The sequence below is a fragment of the Vipera ursinii genome (genome assembly GCF_947247035.1).
Source record: "Vipera ursinii genome assembly, chromosome: 3".
NCBI lineage: Eukaryota > Metazoa > Chordata > Lepidosauria > Squamata > Viperidae > Vipera > Vipera ursinii.
Genome location: NC_139516.1, coordinates 110,406,415 through 110,433,672, shown reverse-complemented (window position 1 = coordinate 110,433,672; position 27,258 = coordinate 110,406,415). Strand labels below are relative to the sequence as shown.

The 27,258-nt window shown below is 36.0% G+C and overlaps 1 protein-coding gene across 3 annotated transcripts in view; it reads left to right on the top strand.

Annotated features, from left to right (window-relative positions):
* Positions 1-27,258, top strand: part of RALGPS2 (Ral GEF with PH domain and SH3 binding motif 2) — a 117,204-nt gene that overhangs the window by 7,572 nt on the left and 82,374 nt on the right. For all 3 annotated transcript variants that reach the window (XM_083358705.1, XM_083358706.1, XM_083358707.1), the window contains exons 2-8: positions 3,483-3,617; positions 7,412-7,519; positions 9,923-9,973; positions 15,540-15,623; positions 18,243-18,332; positions 19,970-20,062; positions 24,761-24,887. In XM_083358705.1, the coding sequence (XP_083214831.1) occupies positions 3,507-3,617; positions 7,412-7,519; positions 9,923-9,973; positions 15,540-15,623; positions 18,243-18,332; positions 19,970-20,062; positions 24,761-24,887 (664 nt within the window). In that variant the 5' untranslated portion in view covers positions 3,483-3,506. The remainder of the gene's footprint in view (positions 1-3,482; positions 3,618-7,411; positions 7,520-9,922; positions 9,974-15,539; positions 15,624-18,242; positions 18,333-19,969; positions 20,063-24,760; positions 24,888-27,258) is intronic.

Here is a 27,258-nt window from a genome sequence, read left to right as displayed (position 1 = left end):
TTGAGGGGAAATTAGGCTTAATAAGAACAAAGGATATATAGTGATTCAATTTTTACAAATAGAAGTGAAATATAAATTGATTAGAAAAGATGTTATAGGTAGATGTTATGATAGATAAGTAGTATAGTATTTCTATAATATATGAAATATGAAAATACTGGGACTATATTTAAGTGGAAAATTTGGATGTTCAGATGTTAATTATTGAGAAAATTATGATTGATAAGAATTGTTTGAATATTATGGAGAAATTGAGTTTAAACAAGATTTATGAAAATAAGATATATGGTGAATCAATAAGATGACTTATGAAAATAACATGTTGATAAGAAAAAAAAGCTTTATATGGATGCTATTATTGTTGATATAAATATAGAAGAAAATGTTTTATTTAATCATTTATATATGAATAATATCAAATATAAAAAATATTTGTTTAATGCTGAAGAAGGAGAGAGAAGAGAGGATCAAGGAAATATATTATCAATTGATATACTAATTATGGAAATATAAAAATTATTATTGACTATTAATCAACTATTATTGATTGTAAAAAAAATCATGAACCAAGACAACATGCTGCACACCAGGCACTAACATTGTTATTGTAAAAAATTAATAAAACTTACCAAAAAAAAGGTACACCTGGCCCTACATGCCCCTAGTGTACCAGCTGGGGCCTTTTGTGCCGCCTTCTTTTGGACTGATTTACAACTGCATGCTTCATATACTTTACCAACGCATAGCTCAGTAATGGAAAAATCCAGTCCCAGTTACTGTAGTTAACCAAGGATTATCTGTAGAACTAACTTTTTTATATTAATCTTCTATTCTTAGTGCTGGTTGATTAAATTCTTCTATTTTTGAACCGGACAGCGTGGACCTAGAATTTACATCCAGACATATTATTTAGACATGCTCCATATTCTTTCCCTTATTAAAAGCTGCTTCACATTTGTTTCTTATTGTGTGATCACAATATTTCAAGATGCCAGGGTAGGCAACCCATAACGCTCAGACAATATTGTTAGCAAGCTGTCAATGTTCATGCCAACTTCTGTTATCTTTTTGCAATAAACAAACTATTTTATACCTTAAAACTATGTTTCAGAAAACAAGAATACATTTTTATCTTATCCTCACTAGCGTCATTCTTTCACCAAACACATACCTTGTAACTTTCAACGCCTTTGGAGGCGTTGGGAATCATAGCTTCCTCCCCTGTATCAAACATTACAGATTTTTAAAAACGTATAACGTATCTGCTAAATTAGCTCCCTGAACTGTCAGGAGTTCAAGATGCAGCTGTCATCATTAATGGAAGATATTTTTATTTTGAACTTTGCATATAACCAGACTTTCCCAGTCTTAAAAGATTACTTGCTATTAGTTTAATAGTGTATTTATGTGAAATATTTTTGAATTATTCTTCCCCCAGAATAGTTAGAAATTAGTGTGCAATATATATGTAAAATCATTTTTGAAAATTGATACACGTCCTCAACTTATGACCACAATCGAGCCCAACATTTCCATTGCTAAACAAAGCCATTGTTAATTGAGTCATGCCAGGATTGTTAAGCAAATCACTGCAGTTAAGTGAATTGTGGTTGTTAAGCAAATTTGTTTTCCCCCATTGACTTTGTCAGAAACCAACTGGGAAGGCTTCAAATGCTGATCATAGGACACCGGGATGCTGCAACTGTTGTAACTATATGTTGGTTGCCAACCTCCCAAATTTTGATCATGTGACCATGGAGATGCTGCAATGGTCAAGTGTGAGAATAAGTCATAAGTCACTGTTTTTAGTGCTGTTGTAACTTTGAACAGTCACTAAAGAAATTGTTGTAAGTCAAGGACTACCTGTACAATACTGCAGAATCACGAGGGCAAAACAGATCATTAACTCCCATTTCTTTATATTCTTAATAGTCTTTAAACTTCATAAATCTGAAACCTAGCACTTCTGTCTTACCCTTGCAGCTACTGTATAATGAAAAGACTGGTAGGGAAAAAATTACAATGGCCTTCCCGCACCTTCCAAACTGTTTTAATGAGCTTCATTGCTTAGGTTGTTGCTTTGTCACAAAGTTCTTTCTGCTGTATAAAGTGACTCCAAGATTTATTGAATTCTAAATTTCTGTTTATATAAAGTTTTAAATTGTAAGTTTCAAATTATATTGTTTTAAGTATGTGGCTTTGGTTCATTTTTGTCAATAAATAAATGAAGGTCTTTTTTACTCATTTGTTTTAAATGGGTTATCTTTATCTAATTTTAGGTCTTGTGTCAAGATCACATTTTCAGGCATATTTACAGGTAGTCCTTGAGTTATGACTGGTTGCTTAGCGACTGTTCAAAGTTACTACAGACCTCTCTAGGGGTACTTAAGGCCTAATTTCAAAGTTCTGTCAGGTCCCTCCCCTGGCCTGCATTTACAGCAGTTTGTAGAGTCCTGCACTTACATGGCAGTACTTTACAACAGTTTTTTCTAAAACCCAGAAACTACCCAGTGTGGACCATTCATTCACTTAACAACCATGGCATTCATTTAATGATCGCTGCCAAAAATTGGGTCACATGGGTAAGCCAATCTTTGACTGTCACGACTTATGAGTATGATCGGTAGGTTCCATTATGGTCATAAGTTGATGAATACCTATGTGTAGAAATATTGAAAATTCAGTTTAAGGACCACTGCATTTACTATTATATTGTACAGTTCTAGTATCATGTCCTGTCTTCTATTTACTTCCATATCTGCAATGCCTACTGTTGCTACTGTCAAAATATTCATCAATATCTTATCCGGCCCACTTATCTAAAATTGAAAGGAACTAGATCTCTCTAACACTAGATACAGTTGGACATAATACATTGCTCCAAAACTGTGAAGAATCCTTAGCTCTAAAATGAGTTTTAACCTGGGCAAATCTGCTTGTCCAGTATGATGAAAAATGCTAATAAATGTTGTAGTACAGAGAAGCATTTTACGTATTTGTCCTCCTTGATAACTATAGAAATTCTGCTGGAGAAACATGGAGAAAATGTTCAAGACAAGACAAACATATTTGATTAATATAGTGCTGATGAACTATTTTAAAATAAATACTAAGAAGCACCAATGCTATAGATATTTAAATCTCTTAAACAATATAAACATCTAATGTAGAAGAATAAAATATATTAGCATTTGTAATAATAGCACTAACTAGATATCTAATATTTTTCTTGTTTACTGGACTCAGATGGTCATCAAAGTAATGTACTCTTAGTTTTAATTTGCTGTTGTTTGTTGTGATTAAAGTTCCCAAGGATTTAACTGAATTATAGTTGATATTGTGGTGATTTTGCACAATGTAAATTTTTTATTCCATTGTATTTTGGATTAAATTAGATTTTTTGATTATTTTGCTATTAGCAAAAGTATGTTGAGCTGTATTATGAGGCTTATGCAACCTTAACATTACTTTTCTTTTTTAAGGAATGATAACTTGGGTGAACGTGAATGAATAAAGCCACTTCTACAAATGTAGGGCAGAAGGCCAATGATGCAAACAGTATGGCCCTAATGAACGGACAGCCCAGTAATATTAATATTGTAGCTACTGCTTCAGAGGTAAGGAAGAAATAAAGAATGTCTTATGCAGTCAACTTAAATAACAACAGAATAGGTCCATAATAATCATATATAGTGCAGTACACAAAGGGGGAAAATTTAAACATTATGGTATGCAGAGAATTCCTCTGTGCTATAAAATTTTAAGGCATGTACTATTTACAGTATAAAATATGAAAACAAAGGAAAATCTAGGTATGATTATTGACCTAAAATTATGGTTGTAAATTTTTACAGTGATTAAACAGTTAAGCCATGTGTCTGTGCCCAGTTTTATGACCTTTTTTGCAGTGGTCATTAAGTGAATACCGTAGTTAAAGAAATCCATTTTATCCAATGTGTGTTTTTTGTCAGTAATTGGAAGTAAACACCGTAAAGTGGCAAAAATTGCCAAAAATCATGGTCACATGACTGTGGGTACTGCAAATAGCCATAAACGTGAACTAGTTTTGCCAAGCGCCAAAAATGCATTTATGTGACCGAAGGAGGAGTACAGCAACCAAAACTCCAGAACCAGATCATAAGTATATTTTGGCATGTCCATTGTAACTTGAAATAGTTGCTAGGCAACCAGTTGTTAACCAAGGATTACCTATATGGACATCTACTTTTTTTAATGATGACTATATAGTACTATTCTTTCAAACTAGGAGACCATGTGTTCTGACTGTAACTCTTGTTATTTCACTGATTAGATTTGGGGTGTGTGTGTATATACCGTATTTTTCGGGCCATAAGACGCACCGGACCATAAGACGCACCCAGTTTTTAGAGCAGGAAAACAAGAAAAAAATTATTTCTCCTTCTCTCTCTCTCCCTCTCTTTCTCTCTCTCCCTCTCTTTCTCTCCCTCCCTCTCCCATTGTCCCTTCCTTCCTTCCTTCCTTCCTTCCTTCCTTCCTTCCTTCCTTCCCTCCCTCTTTGTCCTTCCCTCTCTTCATTAGAGCAGTACCCGCGGAGGCGGCCCTGCAGCCCGGCTTTCTCTTGCAGAAAGCAAGCTGAAACGGAGTGAGGGAGATTGCCAGAAATGCAAATCGGCTGATCTCGCGCTCCTGCAAACTCCCTCGCTCGGTTTCAGCTTCCCTTGCTACAAGAGAAAGCAGGCTGAAATGAGGCAGATTGCAGCAGCGCGAGATCAGCCGATTCGCATTCCTGGCAATCTCCCTCACTCTGTTTCAGCCTGCTTACTCTTGTAGCAAGGGAAGCTGAAACCGAGCGAGGGAGAGTGCAGGAGCGTGAGATCGGCGTTTCTCAGCACATGCCGATTCGTGCTCCACTTGCAGAGGTTGGGGCTGGCCATACGGATCACCTTCGGACCATAAGATGCACCCTCGTTTTCCCCCCCCACTTTTGGGGGGGAAAAGTGTGTCTTATGGTCCGAAAAATACGGTAATAAAATGAAAATCACATAACTGAAAACATTGTTTGATCTCATTTGAAATATTATTTTAATTTGAAAAATCCTGTTTTACCTACTAGAAGTTATTTGACGATATGGTGAATGATTTGCCTATTGATAGGAAAACTATCTCAACAATAAAGAAACAGTATTTTTATCAGTCCTATGTCTGCATATTAATGACTTTTGCCAAAATGGCATATTGTTATTGATTCTTTATGCAAGTTGAATGTGCAATTTATGTGAGGAGAAAGAGGAGAGGAGAACATGGCTCTTTTATAACAGGAGTCCCTACAGCCCATTACCAGGCCATGGCCTGTTTGGAACCAGGCTGTGGAAGCGGTGGGTGAACATGCAGGCAAGCACATGCTCAGCTCCATTTACATGAGTGGCAGGTGTGCATGCCTTCCACTTGCGCAAATGGAGCTGTGCACATGTGCCTACCCACCACTTATGCAGAACCATCCCCTCTCCCCTACCCCTACTCTGCCGGTCCACAAAGAATAATACAGGTGTTGCTATAGAGATGATGCACTTCCAGAGTCCCAGTAGATAATTCAAACAAACCCAGAACATCCCAAAGATGCTTTTTCACAAGGAGTATAAATCTCTCCATTCCCCACCATCCAGTCAGAGCTGAAGAAGCTTCTTGGATGAGAAGCGAAACATCTTCAAAGAAAAACAAGAAAGTCCAGTTGCCTTGTGAAAAAGCATGTTTGGGATAACTATGACCTGGATGACTGAGAATCTCCATAAACCCAGAATATATCAACTTTACATTGTCAAATCAGCTGAGTGATCTTATGGGAGAGGAGCAGTTCCTCAAGTACAGATAGTCCTCAGGTTACAACCATAATGGAGCCTTCCCATTAGGGTTGGAAGTTGGAATAGCGTTAAATGAACTGCTTCAAGTAACAACCAGCCATCCCTGCTCTCCCCAGTGCATTTCTTAAATGAATGCACAGATTATTAAGTGGACATCAGTGATGGGGAGGATCCCGAGAGGACTTAAAGGCTATACTGCAGACTGCCTCTAGAGGCAATTAGATAGACAAGCTAAAATTTGCAAAGACTCAGTTTTCTCTATTTTGTTGCCCTAGTTAGCTAACTTTTGGAGATGATTTTTTTTCTCCACTTCAAGAGAAAAAACTGCAGACAGATTTTCTTTCCTTGCTTGCTTTGTTCCTCTACTCTTCAGCTGGAGTCAAGGGAAATTTTTTTTTAAGGGTTAGAGTTTGAAGAGCAGAGGTAGAGACTTTATTTTTGGCACTTAAATGGGGAGGGGAGGTCAACAAATTTGTCCCTCTCAGCTTTTTTGGTTTTGTTTATTGAAAAAAATGTGGCTTTCTGGGGGAAGGAGGGGTTTAAGCAAGGGAAATGTTTGGGGAAGTTCAACCTGAAGCTGCCACCTTTTATTCAGCGTCTGGCTTCCCGAAGCCTAGCAAGAGGCAGTAGAGCTTTGCAGCCTCCCAATAGCCAGCTAATTGGTGCAGAAAACACTAAAAGCAGCTGCTATTTCCACCAAGGAATTGTCAGGGCTCTGAAAATGGGGCGTTGCAGCAAATGGCGAATGACTGCAGGGGTACTGCAGCTGTCGTAACTTTACAACAGGTCATATGTAGCTTTAGGGTACGTACCTTTGAACCCTGGTTAACTTTAAACCCTAGGAGCTTATAGGTAATGACAACATTTTGAATCACATCTTGAAAGAAACTGGCAAACAATGCAGCTTGTGAAACAGAGCTGTTACATGAGCATACCAAGGCATGCTCATCACTAACATCGCCACAATCTGGCCTAGTTGAAGCTTCCAGGTGGTCTTCAAGGATTGCCCCATATAGAGTACGTCACATAGTCAAGCCAAGGGTATGAGTGACTTATCTGAAAGATCCCTGGATTTAGGAAAGTGCATAGTTGAATTGTACGAAGTCCTTCATGACCACAGCTGACTTCTGCATGCTCTTTAAGCAGGAGCTGTTCCTCCCCATTCAAACTTACACAGCCTCCAGGCAGTGGGACTAAACCTTGACAGTTTGAGATGGCTGACCTGAGGCCAAAGATTTAATTGGGTATCATTTATTTTTCCAGTGTTATGTTCATATAAAAATGGTGTGAAATAGAGTGTTTTAAAAACTAGTGACTGACCCAAAGCTACCAAGTTAGCTTATCTAGCTTAATGTGAACTTGAATCTAGGTCTTTGATCATTGCCTAGCACTTTAGTCTATATATGTACTGGTTCTTAATTTTATTTTCATGGACAAAAGTTAACTAATTCTTAGACAATTTTTCATTTGCCTGAATCAATACAATAATATGCAAGTAATCTCTCCTAAAAACCACTTAGGAACTCCTTTAAAAATCTTTGTAGTGAGTTAACTTATTTCTTCTTGGACAGAAGAGTAGCAGCTCAGAATCATTGAGTGACAAAGGTTCTACTGAATTGAAGAAAAGTTTTGATGCAGTAGTTTTCGATGTTCTGAAAGTTACACCTGAGGAATATGCAGTAAGTAATTAACTAATGTTCCTAATATAATAATCGTTTTGCCCTATATTTAACAAATTCTGGCATATTAGTTTCTAATTTTCTTCAAGAGACTTAACCGAGAACTTGGGATACTCTATCAAAGGAATGAAGAATCATACAGAAGTCTACTGTATGCTGCATTAAGAGGAACAGTTAGGAGTACTGTGTATGGGAAAACATTTTCAGTCTTAATCAGTGCTGTTCTCTATTATAATTGATTATTTAGTATCGGTAGGGCTAGAATTAAAATTAAGGAAGACTTTCAAATCAGAACTAAAACTATTTTTTTATTACCATGTTTCCCTGAAAATAATACCTAGTGTCATGGTTCTGACAGTTGAAACTTCAAAAGAACTTTGAGGCATTGTTTACCTTAAATCTTTTATTCGAGAAACAAAGTATTGGCACTACATAGTTAAAATCAAAAACTGAATTCCCCTCCACTTGGCACAAAGTAGTAAAGCACAATTCCCTCCTCCAATTAACAGTCATAAATCACATTTCCCAATTAGCTTGAAACGTGGGCTTTCTCCTGAGCTCTCCAGCCTGCCAAATCTTTATCAACTCTGGGTGCAATAACCTTGGATTCGAAGGCTGAGTTATTATTGTTATGACTAGCTGGACTCTCATCCACATTCCCCCTCCCAGCATCAATGAACTTTAAAAGCGATAGAGTAAAGATGGCTATATTTCCATCTGTTGTCAAAGCAAGAACATCCAGTGTTAGCAGCGTTGACACCCAGCCAGAAAATAAGCCCTAGTATGATTTTTCAGAACACTTGTAATATAAGCCACGCCCCTAAAATAAGCCCCAGTTAAGATGTCGGCCAGACGCATTTAGTACCGTATTTCCCTGAATATAAGCCCTAACTGGAAAATAAACCCCAATTCATCCTTTGGAGCAAAAATTAATATAAGACTCAGTCTTATTTTTGGGGAAATACTGTAATTACTTTGAGAATACCAGCATTACTGTATATCCCCCCTTTTTGTTTGAAAATGACTTGTATCCAGACTTACATAAGCAGAATGTTCACTATTCTTCTCCAAAAGTACTTTTGAGGTTCAAACTGCATTCTGAATGGAATGGGAAATCCTTTTACATTAGCCTGGATGATAGCAATTTTTTCATAGCTTTTGCTTTGTTGAGAATTGGGTAAAAATATATTCCTAATTCTCAATGTCTATCACTTCAAATGGTCCTGTTCATTATTTATAGCATTATATTTAAATACTGCTATGTTGTTCCCCGGGTGAAAATGAAAATAAAGAACTTGTGGCCTTTGGAGTTTATTTTTTGAACTACAAGTTAAGCTTCCTTTTTTTTAGTCTTTTACCACAAAGAATCCTTATTTTTAAGGGCTCTTAGGTTTAAAATATTCCAGGAAAATGACAGTGAGAATTATCTCTTATGTATGTGAGAATTTAATTTCTTTAGCACAGAATTTTGTGGCTGAAATCAGATATACTTCAAAATAGTGAATACATTCATAATTGCCTCCATTTATTTATGAACACTGCAGTCCATAGTGATTTCTTATCTGAACAATGTCTAAAGCATTCAGATCACAAGGTAAGTGTCATAAACAGGAGCTTATCTTGACCTTCTATGATAGTTACCTACAAATAAAAGAATATGTACTGAAAGGAACTCTTCTTGATCAGATTCATTTACTTGGGGTGAAACCTATCACAATTCCATTCTTAAAATGAGTATTCAGCAAAACTAATTCCTCATGAAGATTCCGACACACAGAAAATGACTGTCCTATAAAACTGAAAAGGAAAATGCCAAGTGAAAATACAAATATTGTTTTGAAATATATTAATATTTGAAAGGGTAGTTGGTTTGATGTAGTAGTATTTAAGATGCCAATGCTTCTAAGATAAGAATAAAATCCTCTCTGTGTTTCTAATTTGCAAAAGGAATGACAAGCAAAGATTCCTGATATGTTACATTTCTTTATTAACAGGTGGTAGCAAAGTGAGTGGAAATGAATGCAATCTGCAACAAAATGTGTTCCTGATCAGCTAGAATTCTTAGTAATTCTAATAATAACTAGTACTAATAATTCTGGTTGATCACTCTGGCAATTGTGAAATTAAATTATACTTTCTCTTTTGAATTGTCCGCATCTTAGCTCTTTTTATTAAGGAATGCTTTCCTGAATTTTTTTTTCAGGACTGTTCTCATTTCTTCCTTACCCTAGACTTATAATTGTAACCATATATGTATTACATATATTACCGATATGTAATCACATAGCTAAGGAAACATAGCAGGGGAATGCTGTCATTTTGCTAGGAATTGTTAAATAATCAAATGAACCCACTTGTGAAACAAGGAACATAATTTTAATTTTCTTATAACTTTCATTTAAGGGCCAGATTACACTCATGGATATTCCTGTATTTAAAGCTATTCAACCAGAGGTGAGTGTTTCTTAGAAAACTTAATATAATTTGATAAAAAACAAGTTACAGTTCTATTATGGTGTTTTCCATATTTCATCTACTTTTATATATGGTAGATGCATATAGACTACTTTCCTTTTGCTTTAATAGCTTTAATGATTGACATCTGAATGGCTAGATAAGTAAAACATGTAATAATTAAATGTACTTTTGCTGCTTAAATATTCTTATAGATTATATTAGGTGGGGATGTGGTATAGAAAATACTGGAATGACATAGTCCAGAAATTAATTTTAAATATGAACTGATTATAGCAATAGTTTGGCAATATCGTTGCAGTGTTGTCCTTACATTATAATTTACAACATCAGTTGAGTCTGGAATTTGGGTCATAAGTCATTGTGGTCATAAGTCAAGTTACTATATGACCAGACTTAATTTTACTTAAGTGTGGCATTCCAGTTGTTAAGTGAACCAAATTACATGGGTGTAAGCCCAAATCCAGCTTATCCAATGGGTGTAAGCCCAAATCCAGCTTATCCAATGGCATTTTTTGGCTTTTTTGCTGGAAACGCAATCATAAGATGCTGCAATCAGTTGTAAATGCACACTGGTTGCCAAGCACCCAAAATGTCATTACACATCTGTGGAGGGGTGGTGCAGCAGTTGTAGCTTTGAGAATGGGTCATAATTATGTTTTGAGACCATTGTAACTGAATGGTTGTCTTGTAATTCAAGGATCATCTGTAATATCCTTTGTGTGTGGCCAGAAATATTGATTTGCCATTGTGAACCTGAGTTCCTTTTGTTCACTTTAAAATTAAACACACTAAAAATGTTTAAAACATTCATCTTGCTTCAAAATCCAGCGTAATAAGAAATATTTTCCAATATGCATATGTATAATAGAGTGTGATTAGAGTCACAGCATAGATACATTGTGTTGCAAGGTTTGATATATTTCAGGTAAAATGAGAGGTCTTCGGGGGGCGAGGTTAAGGGGGCTTTGCTCTACCAGGTTAATTATCCCTGGAAAGACACAGTGGCTTTGGGTCTTTGGCCCCTCCAGGCCTGAGGGACATGTCATCCTTGATTCTGAATGTGATGATACTTTCTCAGACTGGCAGTTTGGAAATCATCCTAGATGTATAGCTTCTGCTCAAGAAGCAGGTAGCGGATGTGGCTAAGGGGCCTTTGCACAGATTCATTGTGCCTCTCCTGAATTGGGAGGAAAGATCATGATCGCTCAGGCCCTGGTCGCTTCCCACTGCAGTGTGCTCTACAAGGGGTTGCCCTTGAGGATCACCTGAAAACTGCAGCTGATGCAAGATGCAGGGCTATAAATAATAATAATAATAATAATAATAATAATAATAATAATAATAATAATAATAATAATAATAATAATAATGATGTTGGAAGGGACCTTGGAGGTCATCTAGTCCAACCCTCTGCTCAGGCAGGAAATCCTATACCATTTCAGACAAATGGCTGGCCAGTCTCTTCTTAAAAACTTCCAGTGTTGGAGCATTCACGACTGCTGGAGGCAGGTTGTTCCACTTGTTAACTGTTCTAACTGTCAGGAAGTTTCTCCTTAGTTCTAGGTTGCTTCTCTCCTTGACTAGTTTACATCTGTTGCTTCTTGTCCTGCTTTCAGGTGCTTTGGAGAATAGCTTGACTCCCTCTTCTTTGTGGTGGCCCCTGAGATATTGGAACACTGCTATCATGTCACCCCTCACTCTTCTCTTCATTAAACTACACATACCCAATTCCAGCAACCGTTCCCTATATGTTTTAGCCTCCAGTCCCCTAATCATCTTTGTTTAATTTGTTTTCCCAGGTTCACTCACATTGCATGCCAGGTTTTCCCAGGTTCACTCACATTGCATGAGTTCCATTGACTCTCATTTCTAGTGTGTTTCCTTTCTTTTTTAAAAAATAATTTTATTGAATATTATAGTGATATAAAGAATTAAAAAGATAAAGAATAAAATAATAAAGAGTGCAGATTAAAGAAAGAATAAAGAAAAACAAGGATAAAAAAAGAAAAACAAGGATATAAAAAAAGAAATACAGTATAAAAACGCAATAACTTCCTTCATCTCAACAAGTTTAAATTTGAATAACATCACTTTCTCTTAAAATATAGTAATCTGTTTATCCCATATTGCATCACTTAAGTATAGACAAATTCTTAAAACTTTGTTTAGTTCTGATCAAAAATAACATCTATATCTAGCCTAATTACCCTTTTGCCATTTATTCCCAAAGTTGGAAAGTACTCAAAGTTGTACTTGAAGTACAGAAAGAAACTTAGCCAGAGAATGCCATCGAATTTGCTGTTCCCAAGATTCTTAATGTTTAAAAAGCAGTCAAAAGTCCTCCTACTACCAGTTTCAGCTGTAATGCCATTCCTCAGTCCTTCAGTGACATCTAGCACACCATGTCCTTGCCACAAATGTTACCTTCTGGGTGCATTTCAAACACAGGCAATTATTACCTTTAAATCCCTATATGGCAAGGGACCAGATCGTATGCAGGATAACCTATCCCTAAGGGGGCCTGTTCATCCAACAGATTAAAGGTGGGCACATTCCTAATCCCTTCCTTTAAATTATGCCATTTAAAGGGACCTAGGGAGCAGGCCTTCTTTGTGACAGCCCCTGTTCTATAGAACACTTTTCTCCTTGAATTTTTAACCTTTTAACCCCTCCCCACCCTTTTAACCTTCCAAAAAGCACTCAAGACCTGACTTTTCCCCCTAGGATAGGATAGGCCACGGGTAGGCAACCTCGGCTCTTTTATGACTCATGGACTTCAACTCCCAGAATTCCTGAGTCAGCATAGCTGACTCAGGAATTCTGGGAGTTGAAGTCCATGAGTCATAAAAGAGCCGAGGTTGCCTACCTCTGGGATAGGCTGAGATTGGTAAAATGAACTGTGCTACATGGGAAAGTTTAGCTATGGCATCAGGTCTTTTGATTTTTTGTTTATTTGTTTAGACACATGTTTTCTTTTTTTTGATTGTAAGCCACTCAGAGTTTGGTACAAGATGGGAAGTTATGTAAATGTTTTAGCTAATTTAGTTATTAATATTCTGAAGGTAGCTGTTCTTGGATCAGAAATAATTGTCCAGTTTGTGCCTCCTTTTGTTCTTTGCTTTTATCATACTATTATTGTTTTGCGAACAGCCCAAAGTTACTGAAAGTCAGGCAATATAAAAAAGTTGACAAATAATTGTGGGTAACAGTAAATAATTTTTCAAGTAAAGCACATTTGCTATACTTTGCAATATAAATACATGCATATACATAATGCTGTTCTCTTGCAGTATAAAAAGCATGCAGAACTCCAAAAGAATAAGATGCAGTTTGAAAAAGAAATTACAGACAAGATAAAAGAAAAAAGGGAATCTACATTTAAATCAATAATTCTTTAAATCAATAACACTCATCATACCTTTCCATGCCTTTATAATCTTTGCAAACCATTTTTCTTTCATCACATTCATTCCTTGATTCATGCAAAAACATCCGTTACTAAAATCACATTCTTTCTTATGTTTTATTAATCCCATAGTGATGTAAAAGAAGGCAAGATCACTGATAAGAATTTTTATGCCAGTTTTCCTAAGGGTTGATCTTAAGGAGTGATTTTAGACTGAAAGGGGATTTTAAAAAGAAGGCAAATCCTGTAAGAATTTATCCAAAAATTACATTTTAATCCAATATTTCTCATAATCTTTTCATATAAAAGAATGTGATATAAACTAAAAATCACAATTCTTTTAGGATTTATTTGCAAGGGAGTTTGCAGTCTAGCATGTTTACCTTTATATTTTTCAGAGAAATAAGTCAAACTAGAAAAGTTAACATTGAGATTTGTTTTTTAATGTAAGGTGAAAAACACTGAGTATCTTAATATAAAAACAAGCATTTGATTCATAGCTGTTTAAATTACAAGGTTACTTACAGCTTCAAAGGACCTTCTTCACAGAAATCACTTATTTTGCTTTCTGCATATAGCAAGAAAATATATACCACCTTAATGGTGCCGTTTCCACTTTTCAAAACACCCAGAGATGATCTGGGCTGTTCTCTGGCTACTTAACAGTTTTTGACATGTTTCCTGTAGCAACTCAGGTGAAGACTGGGGATTGGAGGGAGCTCCAAGTGGTTTCTTTTTGTTTTTTGTGAGGTTGGAGGATTAGGTGAGAGAGAGAAAGACAGTTTTCAGCATGGTACCTAACTGGTTAGAATATATTTTGCTATGTCCTCTACTTAAACCATTATAGCAACATGCAACAGTGGTTTTAGCTACTAGAAAAAGTGATTATAAAATAGTTGGCATGCTGTCTTTTTAAACCAGTCAAGCATTGGTGGTTTGGATAATTGCTGTCTGTTTATATCAACTGCTTACATTTTTTATAGACTCCAGACAAATTCATATAGTATATTCTAGAAAAATGGATTGGGAAGTGCCATTACAACTTCAAACAATCACTAAACAAATGGTCTAAGCTAAGACTACCTATAATGGTAGTTTTTAATGTTTTAAGTATTGGCAGATAAACAGTTCTTCAACAAGCTTCTGTCTTCTTTCAGTGATCTTACTCTCTTCTTGCAGTTTTTCAAAATTTCCCCTCCATTCTCTCCTTATTTTATCTTGTCCTTCCTAGTTTGAAGAGAGTTTCCAGTTCTGGATTGCAGACAAACTCTAGACCATTCAGGCATTATGAATCTGGAGCATTGATCAGGTGAGCACACTGGATAACTCCTGCCTCAGTGTTGCTCCAGTGATGTTTGAAGTCCTTTGAAGTTATTCATGTGTTTAGCACAAAGGAGAGCATTTTTGTTATGTTTCACTTGAGCTAGGGTATACTGTTCTGTACAATAATCTGTGCTAAATTCATGAATCACTGCAGGAAAGCCGGCATCATTTCAGTGACCTTGATAAGGGATGATTCTGTGATAGAGTCCCTACAGGTAAATACTCCAGTTTACATAATGTCTGAATGGGGCTATCTTTAGTATGTTGCTGAAAACTCCCTTTTTTAAAAAAACAAAGTCATGAGAATGAGAAGACAGGGTTCATACAGAAAGCAGCAATTTGTGGCTTGTTATATAGCAATCAAGCTAATATTGCATATTTATTAACATAGTTTCACTGAATATATTAGAGAATAGCACTTCTTTCGTAGCTTGAGAATTTTAGTGAAATGTATACTGTTAGGCAAATTTAAGCATTAAAAACAAGGATATATAAGATAGTTCAGATTTCACACTCTTTTATACACTTAATTATCTCAATTTAGAATGCTATTCAACGGAAATTTCAAATGAAATGCTTCTGAAGATTCAAAGATTCACACATTGCTAAAGACATGGAATTGTTCAAATTGTTATAATTCATAGTACTTTTAGAAAAAGCATGCTCAGAATTAACATTTATATCTAGCACATCACCTTTACCAGTAATATTATGAAAAATATAAATAGAACTTTTATTAATAAAAGGAAAAATCATGTTTTGTTTTGCAATCTGAACACCGACATTACATTGTTTCTTTCATTGCTCATCTAGGAACTGTCAAGCTGTGGTTGGAATAAAAAAGAAAAATATAGTTCAGCACCAAATGCAGTTGCTTTTACAAGAAGATTCAACCATGTAAGTTTTGAGACTAACTATATACATCATAATAAAATGGTGCAATTAATAAAACCATATGGTCTATTCTTTTGTTAAAACCTTAATTTATGTTAAAGGTAGGGATATCCCTATACTCCCATCTCCCACCTTTGCCCCTACCCTCAGTGAAGTTGCATAACAAAAATAAGAGTAAATATGTCCATCTATCTGAATAAATAGAAAGAACCTATGCTAATTGGTGAAATGATAGAAGGTGTTGAAGCCACAGGAACCTTGGGGGGAAGTGATCATGCAATGTTGGAATTCAACATTCTGGAAGCACAAGCAATAGTACACAGTCAAACCAGAGTCTTGGACTAAGAGAGCTAATTTCAATAAACTTAGAGAGAGCTTGGGAAGGATTCCATGGGTGAGAATCCTAAAGAGGAAAACAACTCAAGAAGCTTGTGAAATTTTGAAAAGAGAGATAATAAAAGCCCAGTCTAGCACAATACCAACAAAGAAGAAAAATAACAGCTCTCAAAAGAAACCAGCATGGCTGCATAAAGAACTCTCTGATTAATTGAAAGATAAAAAGGGCAAGTATAAAAAGTGGAAAGAAGGGCACACAACTAAGGCAGAATATCAGCAAATAGCCCATGCCTGCAAAGATGACGTGAGGAAAGCTAAGGCTCAAAATGAACTAAAGCTTGTGACCAAAGTCAAAAATAACAAAAAAAGCTTCTTTCAACATGTAAAAAACAAGAAAAAAGTTAAGGAAATGATTGGTCCATTAGTGGGGGAAAGTGGCAAGAAGGTGACAAGCAAAAAGGAGAAAGCAGAACTATTTAACTCATTTTTTGCATCTGTCTATATAAAGGGAAAAAACAGACCAACCTATCAAAAACAGTACCATAAAAAACAGATTAGAAACACAAGTTCAGATAGGCAAGAAAATGGTAAGTGAGCACCTGTCCAGCCTAGACGAGTTCAAATCACTAGGACCAGATGGATTACAACCCAAGGTTCTCAAGGAACTGACAGATGTGATCTCAGAACCACTGAATTACATTTTTCAAAGATCCTGGAGCACTGGGGAACTACCAGAGGACTGGAAAAGAGCTGATATAGTTCCCATCTTCAAAAAAAGGGAAAAAAATAGATCCAAGATATTACAGACCTATCAGCCTGACCTCAATACCTGGGAAGATTCTGGAAAAGATAAACAATGAATCAGTGAACACCTAGACTCAAACAAAATCATTACTAAAAGCCAACATAGGTTTGTCAAAACAGATTATGCCAGACAAATCTTATTGCATTCTTTGACCAAGTGGCAAAATTAGTGGATGAGAGGAATGCTGTGGATGCAATTTATTTGGACTTCAGTAAGGCATTTGATAAAGTAGATCACAAACTACTACTTGATAAGATAGAAAAATGTGGGTTAGACAGCATCACCACCAGATGGATTCATAGCTGTCTGACTGGCTGTACTCAGCGTGTGGTCCTCAATGGAACTGCATCTACATGGAGGGAAGTGTGTAGTGAGGTGCCCCAATGCTCTGTTCTGGGTCCAGTGCTCTTCAACAGCTTCATCAATGATTTGGATGAGGGGATAGATGGGAAACTCATCAAATTTGCAGAGGACACCAAGCTGGCAGGAATAGCCAATACTCCAGATGATAGGCTTAAGATACAGAAGGATCTGGACAGACCTGAACACTGGGCACTATCTGTCAAAATGAAATTCAATGATGAAAAAAGTAAGGTTCTACATTTAGGCAAAAACCAAATGTACAGGTATAGTATAGGGGGTACCTTGCTCAATAGTAGTAACTGTGAGAGGGTTCTCGGAGTCCTAGTGGACAATCACTTAAATATGAGCCAGCAGTGTGCTGCAGCTTCCAAAAAAGCCAACACAGTTCTAGGCTGCATTAACAGAGGGATAGAATCAAGATCACGTGAAGTATTAATACCACTTTACAATGCCTTGGTAAGGCCACACTTGGAATACTGCCTCCAGTTTTGGTCACCACGATGTAAAAAAGATGTCGAGATTCTAGAAAGAGTACAGAGAAGAACAACAAAGATAATTAGGAGACTGTAGGCTAAGGCATATAAGGAACAGTTTCTGGAATTGGGTATCTAGTTTAATGAAGAGAAGGGAGAGAGGTGACATGATAGCAGTGTTCCAATATCTCAGAGACTGCCACAAAGAAGAGGGAGTCAAGCTATTCTCCAAAGCGCCCGAAGGTAGGACAAGAAGCAATGGATGGAAACTAATCAAGGAAAGAAGCAACCTAGAACTAAGGAGAAATTTCCTGGCAGTTAACCAGTGGAACAACCTGCCTCCAGAAGTGGTGAATGCTCCAACACTGGAAGTTTTTAAGAAGAGACTGAAATGGTATAGGGTTTCCTGCCTGAGCAGGGGGTTGGACTAGATGACCTCCAAGGTCCCTTCCAACTTTATTGTTGTTGTTATAATTGAATTCACACATGAATGAAGTATACATTCTAAGAGAATAATTTGCATCTTTTAAAGTGACCAAGTGATTTTATAATGGGAAATTTTTGATTATTTCAGTATTCACATCTTATTAGCACTACCACCGCTTCCTTTTTGTATATATTTTAATGTAGACCTTTTGTTTTTAGGTAAGTTTTTGGGTTGTTAGAGAGATTCTTCATGCACAAACATTGAAAATAAGAGCTGAAGTCCTAAGCCACTATATCAAAACTGCTAAGGTAAGAAAATATTGTTAGGGAACAGTTTTAAACTTTAAAACTCCTTTCAAAAACCTATTACAATTTTGGTTTACTTATAATGTAAGAAAGGTATTATTCTGAATAAGTTATATAAATTACAACATGTAATGATTCTGCATTATTGTTTGAAAGTTGCAGAAATAGATTATGATATTGCTAGTAAGTTTGAAACTGTTCCTCTGAAATTGGCAGTACATATGTTCAATCAACCATAAATTAATTACATTTGTAAATAAATGTATGTTAAAAAGTGCACAATATTTTCTGGCTTTATCTTTTGAATAATATATTGAAAGTCTTGACTTACTGGTTGCATGTTTCTCAAGCACATAGTACAAAACAAGTATTTGTTGATAAAGTCATGAACAATATTAAAGTTTGCTCATAATTTCTTGTTACCCATTTCTTGTATTTGTGTAGCTTTTAGGTTTTTTACATATCAGTCACCAAAATAATATTTTATTTTACATGATTTTATACTTTTATTTTAAAATAATTTTGTATTTGCAACAGTTTTTCAGATTTAGATGTTTTTATCAGAGCTCTAATAGAAATATGTAATTTCAATTCTCTCTCTCTATATATATATGTGCGTGTGTGTGTGTACATTATTATTTTTTTTGGATTGCTAACAAAGAATTAAGGGAGCAATCCAAAAAAAATTTACACAAATATGAGCTGTCACTACTGTGACCACTGCCTGTGGATGGCCTTGGGTATTTAGAATAACTTGCTAGGCCCCAAACATGGGACAAATCCCTTTAATTCTTTGTTACCAATCCAAAAAATTTTTTTACATACATACATACGTACGTACGTACGTACGTACGTGTGTGTGTGTGTGTGTGTGTGTGTGTGTGTAAAATAAATAAACACATAATAAATTTGGTAGAAATGTTAAACTGAATCATAGATAAGTCAACAGATGAATATGGCGGGCACATGCTACTGCTCTACTATTTTTCTGTGATAATTTCCCCCCAGTTGCTCTAATATTAACCTTGATTTTGTACTTAAAGAATATAAGTGTGCTGCTGATCTCTTAACCTAGTTAAAGAAGCAGTTGTTCATTTTTCCCCAGGCCAAGCTAGGTTACACACAAAAATCACATTTAGACAGCTGCAGAGGGGCATAAACAGAATCTAGACTTCCCCATACCCAAGACCCACAAATGTTTGGGGAATCCTTGTGGTAGAATGGCAAAAGGATGAGGGGAAAAGAAGTGATTGTTGAATAATTAGTAGAGTTGCTTTCTATTCCACTCTCGGTGTTTCTTTTGTACTTTCTTCTTTCTCCCCTCTGTCAGAAAATAGATCAGCAGATTCTCTCAATCCTCAAAAGAATATTATTTATAGGTCAGGCAAAGTGAAAGCATTTGAAAGTTTCTGCTTGGATCCAACTTAATCTAGATCGTATAGGACAGAATAGTTGTGATGCTTTATAATTCACTTCAGTTTTATAATTCTTTGACAGTTTTATTTTGGCTGAAGTATCATTATCATCTGGTTGTATCCATTTATTGCCCTGCACTCTTAGAACATTGTTCAAAGGTTTATGATTTAACAGTAGTAAACAATTACTTGATATTGAGCTTCCATTTCTGTTCTTGTCCTCAGAAACTTTATGAACTAAATAATTTACATGCTCTTATGGCTGTGGTTTCTGGACTGCAAAGTGCCCCCATCTTCAGGTTGACTAAAACATGGGCGGTGAGTGAATTACATTAAATAATTGCTTTTTCATTAATGAATAACAAAACATCAATTATATAGGGAGCTGGCCTAGCCAATGGATTTTATAGGCGTCTGTGGTATAAAGAAACAAAATAAGAAAAGAATATAAAGGGATGTATTTTAAGGCAAATTGGAATCTTTTGAAAGTAAGGGTAAGAAATTCAGCAGAAGTCCATTAAGGGCTACTAGAAATAACGTATCTATTTTAACCTTGATCAAATAAACTAATATTATATTTCTTTCTTTTACAGTGATAAAATATTGATAGTTAGTCCCTTCAAGTAATGTTCTAGAACTTAACTACATTTTTTCTTTGTTTCTCCTCATAAAATTCTGCAAAGATTTAACAAGCCTCTTTTGTAAATTCAACATAAAAAAATTACCCAGGTCACTTTCTTGTTTTGCTGTTTGTATAACCCTTTTAATTATTGAGATGTTAGCCAGTTTCTTATGTATATCCATTGTAGCATCTTTTTCCATATTGTAGTCTGTTATTTTTAAATCCACTTTCAAAACAGTCTCCATTTTGTCAGGTAAAACCTGTTCCTCTTCCATAACGTCTTTTAGACAGTCATTCTATAGAGGCAAACATTCTTAAAGTAAGCTTCGAGGTTCAGTGTTCAAAAATATTCTTCATTATGTTAGAATATTTTGCTTCATCCCAAGTCCACGTTAAGTATTCTTCTTTAATTGAAATCTTTAGTTATCTGTAGTATCTAATTCTTACCTTATGCTTTTTAGCATTCAAAACAAAAAATTTTCCATTAGAAAATTATTTATAATTTATTTCAAATTAATCTGGATTCTTAATACATTTATAACTTTCTAAAGTTAAAATTTTAATCACCCTATATTAAAATAATAATAGTTTTTAAATTCCTTAAGCTTGTATTTGAAACTTTTTTTACTAAGGAATGAAGAAACTCACCAGGTACTAGAAAACCTGTTGATCAAGAGAGTTATCAAGCAGTTTTTAAAAGTTCTTAGAAAAAGAAGTATATAAACCCAAGGTTCTTTCAAAGGCGTCAAATGTGGTTTGAGCAAGATGGCTATTTCCTTGTCTCCCAGAACTCTAAATTTGCCAGAGACTGCTGGCTTGCAATCTGCTTGTGAGGAGCAACTGTCTGGAGCATTTATAGATGATCTCAAGTCCTTTCATTGTCCAGGAGGTATCAAAGAGCTAGCTGGTCTACTTGCTGTTTTTTCTTTTTTTTTTTATTAAAAAGTTTTAACATACAATTTTTCCCTTAAAAATCCCCCTCCCCCTCCCTTCTCCCTCCCCCCCTTCCTCCCCCCCTCCCCCCCTCCCCCCCCCCGACTTCCCAGAGCTAAATACAAGGTATATATAAAAAAAACAATCATAAACAACCATATACTAACAACCATAAACTCTAAAATCTATCACTCTCTAGCTTATATAGGATAAAACAAACCTTAGTAATATTAAATATATATAAAAAAAACTAATATAGAAAAAGAAAAAAAGAAAGAAGACTTATTCAAATACTACATGAAACTTCTTAACCCTATACTTATTCTGGATAAACTCAATCCATTTTCTCCCTTCCATAATATAGCGTTCTTGCAAGTAATCTTTCAAATAGACCGAAATCTTCGCCATTTCAACCAGGTCGGAAACCTTTAAAGTCCACTCTTCTATGGTCGGCAGTTCCTCTTTCTTCCAGTACTGACCTATCAAAAGTCTTGCTGCCGTAATTAAATTCAACATCAACTTAGTGTCCACAACTGTAGCATCTGTAATTATTCCCAACAAAACAAAAAAAGAAAAAAGTTTCGGACAAAACTTTAACCTCCGTTTAAAAATCTTCTGTATGTTCCACCAGACTTTTATCCAAAAAGCCTTAACCTTTTTACAAGTCCACCATATATGAAAATATATTGCGTCTTCATCACCGCACCTCCAACATTTAGGCTAATAATTCAGATACATACTTAGCTTTTTAAGATCTAATTGCCATCCATAAAACATTTTATAAAAATTCTCTCTTAGATTTCAAGCTTGTGTAAATTTTACATTCCTCACCCAAATCTTTTCCCACCTCCCACTGCTTGGCTGTAAGTACGTTGTGAAAGTTCCATAGACTTCTGCTGATCTTGTTCTTTTATCTTTTTTGATCGTTTTAAAGCAGCACGCGTCACCCTCTGTTCTCTGGGATCATCCAAAGGAGTTATAACTTGATCTCCTCCAACACCATTCTCCTCTGTCTGTCCATCTTTAGCCTCTTGATGTTCTCCTTCTCCAGATCCCTTTGCAGCTTCCAGAAGTGTTAATGGGGTTGCTTTTAAAACATTATTGTAAAAATCACGCGCTTGCATCACAGTAACCAGACGGTACCTTTTACCTTCATGCATCACCATCAACCCAGCTGGGATCTCCCATCTGAACCTTATATCTCGTTGCTTGAGCTCTTGCACAAGAAATGTAAAATCCTTCCTTCTCCTTAAAATCTTTGGAGGAATTTCTTTTAGAACCAGAACTTGATCAGCAATCACAACTTTAGTATCATAGGCAGCTTGTATAACTTCATCTCTAATTTCCCTTTTTGCAAAATAAACCACCACATCTCTGGGCAACTTTCTCTGTCTAGCAATCCATGAGTTCACACGAAACACTTTATCCATGCCTCCTTTTAATTCAGATGCTGGCTGATTCAATACCACTTCGAGAGCCTCAGAAACCAGCTGCTTTAGATCTTCCTTAATATTCTCCTTTAAACCTCTGATTCTAATGGCAAACTGCATCTGGAAATATTGAGCAAGACTCAATTCTCTATCCATTTTGTCTCTTAAATCTTCATTCTCCAATACTTTTGCTTCTAATATGGCATTCTTTTGAGTCAGATCTTCCACTTTTTCCTCCAAATCTTCCACACATTCAGCCACTTTATACACTGAAGACAAAATGTCTACCTTCATCACACTGAACTTCTGTTCCATCCTCTCCTCCATTCTCTCCTCTAACTTCTCCAATTTCTCCTCCATCTGTGCAAATTTATCACCCATTGATTCCAAAATTACCTGAGTATGTTTTTCAAGAGCATCTTGTAAATCCTTCGATGTCAATACATCAGGAGGATGCAATGCCTGCAATGATGATTGTTGCACCGGAGAAGTTCCAGCACTCCGAAGAGTTTTAGTGGGAGGTTTAGCCGCCATCTTTTACTTTCAATTGTGACGCACTTTCACTTTAAATTTAAAAAGTCCATCAAGCTCGAGAGTAAAATAAAATAATCCTCTTCACCTTTTCCTCTTGTACCGCTCTGCCTGCTCTTTTTATTCCATAGTCCTTCCTTCAGGCAGGGGTGGTCGCAGACGCCTGGCTCTGCTCCAAGAAATCAGGAGCAGAGGCGCTGGCCAGCTGGGAGTGACCCAGGCTACGGGGGAGTTCAATCCTTCAGCCGCCCAAGCTACAAGCTCAGGCGGCCCCGGAGAACTCGACCCCTACCTGGGGCCTCACCCCCTCCTCTTCTCCCGAGGAGGGGGCTTCAAATTCGCCCGAACAGCTGATCAGCGCTGTTTTGGGCGAAAATCACTCAGCTGAGCCGCGGGCAGCCTGGGAAGGCTGTCTCCGGCGCCGCGCAGCCACCGGAAGTCTTGCTGTTTTTTCATACAACTAAGGTTGTCGGCTCCATTTTTCACAGAGTCATCTTGAATCCGCCATTTCTTCCCCAGAAATCCTACAGGAAAATTACAAGTGGTACTTGTTTCCTGAGACAGTCAGGAACTTGGGTCTGAAAAGGTAGTGGTGCTTAGTGAATGGTTCTGCTGCTTATTTGAGGAGTGATTCTGTTCCTTCAAAGGTCTCTAGCACTAGATGGTACCAATAGCAGTGGTGGCGCAGTGGGTAGAATGCAGTACTGCAGACTAACTCTGCTCACTAACAGGAGTTCAATCCTAACCAGCTGAAGGTTGACTCAGGTTTCAATCCTTCCGAGGTCAGTAAAATGAGAACCCAGATTGTTGGGGGCAATAAAACCACTTAGAGGGTGCTGTAAAGCACTATGAAGCGGTATATAAGTCTGAGTGCTATTGCTATTTCTGTCTGGAGAAAAGCAAAGCTATCCTTCTGAAAATATGTTTTGAAAGATTGGAGGATTTTTTGGAAACACATGAAAAGCAGTGCAAAGGGCTATAAAAAGAAGAGATGATTGTTAGATATTTTTTATTAGATCATTCGTACGGCTTCCTTCCACCTTTTCTTCACTTAGGAATCTTCATTAGATTCTGATTCTAATTTTTCCTCCCTGAACTTTGGTGCTTGGGGTCTTTGACACATTATCTAATGGCAATGTATGATTTTTGACTTTGAAGTTTGCACTGTATTTTGACTCAGATGTGACTACCTTATTAAGAGAGTATGGTATAAACATTTTTTAAAAAAAAAACCATGGGGGATATATTTTATATCTATTGCCACTTGTTAAATAAGCTTATTTTAAAAATAACCACCACTAGGGATTTAATAAGAAGGGTAATTTGGCCTTGAGGTTTATTTGTCTTCTAACAGATTAAATGTCCGTTTTAAATGTTTTCTTTTAGTCAGTTGTAGGTTTTTCAGCATCCCATTTTGTCATGTAAAATAACTATTAAATACTTGAATATAAAAGGATAGCTTTTACAGTAATAGTTGTCTGTTCTTTATTTTCCCAAAAGTTACTGAGCCGAAAAGACAAAGCTTCTTTTGACAAACTGGAATACGTAATGAGCAAAGAGGACAATTATAAAAGACTTAGAGACTATATTAGTAGCTTGAAGATGACTCCTTGTATTCCCTATTTAGGTAAGATAAATACTTTTTTTTAGATAATCTGTTAAAATACTGATATTGGCTACAGTCTGTGAACTTAAAGTATTACCATTACTGTTTCTGTTTAAAGAGAGTATCTTGTGAGTTACATTTAAAATTCATTCTCTTTTCAATATGAAGTAACATAATAAAGCTTGTGTTGCAAAGCTGCTTTAGTCAGACATTTGACCCCTGATCAGCCTACAGAGGTTGTGATGATCTGGCTCTGCTATCTGCTTGAGGGCTAAGGCAGCCTCGCCAGCTGAGGTTTTCTTGATTATTTATAGAATCTGTGTTCTCCAACAGAATGCTTTGAGTTGTGATTGCAAATAATGTCTGGATTTCAAACTATCATAAATTTGCATATAATAAGTTTTAAAGGATTGCAAAATTTTCTTTTGAAAAATTTGACATGAGAATGGACATGCTAAGAATTCGGTAAGTGTAATATTTGAATATTTATTGAATTTCAGCATTTGGAAAAAGAAAAAAAAAACAGGAGGTCAATTTACCTCATCCCTCTTGTGGACATCATCATTACTGCTATCATCCTGAGAGTGATTAATTTTTTTAGAAGAGCCTAGCTTAGCTCACTATCGCATTTTAGAAATTTCATGTTGCTTCCATATTCTTTTCCAACATGCACACACATATAGATATAGAGCTAAGCAACAATCACTCTCAAAATACAAAATCCAGTCCTTGTTTTCACAGTTCCTATCCAACAAGTCTCTACAAAAATACCATTTTTGTCCTCTATGCAAAATTCTGGGCATATGGACATACATTTTTGAGTAGTTCTTCTTTCCTGTCAATAAGAATAGCTACAAATTAATTGGAGTACCATGTGTTTCCCAAAGGTAACACCTTCTTCGAAAATAAGCCCTAGCTTGATTTTTGGGGGTAGACCTAATATAAGCCTTACCCCCCAAAATAAGCCCTAGTTGTGGGGCAAGGCACATGCCTAAAAATCAAACTAGAGCAGGGGTGAAGGGGTGGAGCTGCCCCATGCGCCCTGCACCCACTTACCGTTGCAGCCTGTCTCTCCTTGCCGGCCCATTTCTTCCTTTTTTAAAATTTTTTATTGGTTTTCCGGTTTTACATTTAGAAGGCAATGTGGTTAATCAATAGTTCAATAACAAAATCTTTAGTAGGTATCTCATGTTACATCATCAAATATTTCTTCTTTGTTTCCCTTAACATTTGCTATTTTGTATTTAAGCTAGTAAATTTCTAATTGTATCAAACTCAGTAAAGACTTCATTATCGCATTATTATACATTTTTTTGCTTATGCATATCTTAATAAATCTCAATAAACAATCCATGTCCTGTTATTAAGTTTTACCTAATTTTTAATTACAGTATTCCAATTTGACCTTTAATATCCATAGTATTTAATTTTCAGGTAACCCGAATTTCCTTTATCTCACTTCATAAAAATTATAATGTCTAAAATACACATATTGTTACTTAAATTTATTCTTATTCTATTTCGTATACATTTTCTATTTCTCACCCTAATACATCACCACCTTAATAATAGAGTATCCTTTATTAGTTCAAATCCATCATCTATATTGTCTGGGCTAATCAATAATTCAAACCTATTTCCTAATAGTTAGTTTACATTTCCCTTGTAAGTCTAAATCCTCAGTATCAGACACATTAATCCCTTCTTTTTTTACTATTTTCCAACTATATTAAGTCTAGTAATCAAACTTCCCCTTGTCTCCAAATCTCCCTTTAGCCCACTAGTTGACAGTTTAGGGGCCTCTCTACTAAATCAAAAGGCCCCAGTTTTTCAACCTAATTCTAGCTTTCTTCTTTTGCCAACCAGGCAATGTTTTAAAATCATCGAATAGACCTCCCTTCATTCTTGTATATGTTACTTGGATTGAAGGAGACCATCTAATTGCCAATTTTCTGAAAGGTCTGGCCCATTTATAATCATTAGGTTGTTGCCCCATGTTTGTTCTGGTATAGTTGTGTTTAATTCGATCTGGTCTTCTTCTTTCTCAGATTTCTTCTGCTTTGTATAGAAAGTCATTTCCAATTTTAAAGTTGTTGTTTCGTAAATAGTAAACTGTACTTGTTGATCTTTAAAGCCCTCTGTCTTGGTATTCACTTCTTCCATTCCTGTTGTTTTTTTGAGTTGTTAGTTCTTTAGTTGCAATCAAGGTTTTGCTTTGTAGATCTAGGCTGGCACCGTTATCTTTCAGATTAGCTTTGAGTTTCTCAGTATCTGCAAGAATACTTTCAAGTAAAGTTTTTAACATAGCCAAGGTTTTTTGCTGATCTTCCTCCATTTCTGACATGTTTATAGACAGTCTTTCTAGTGAAGGCTATTTATTAAACAAGAGTTC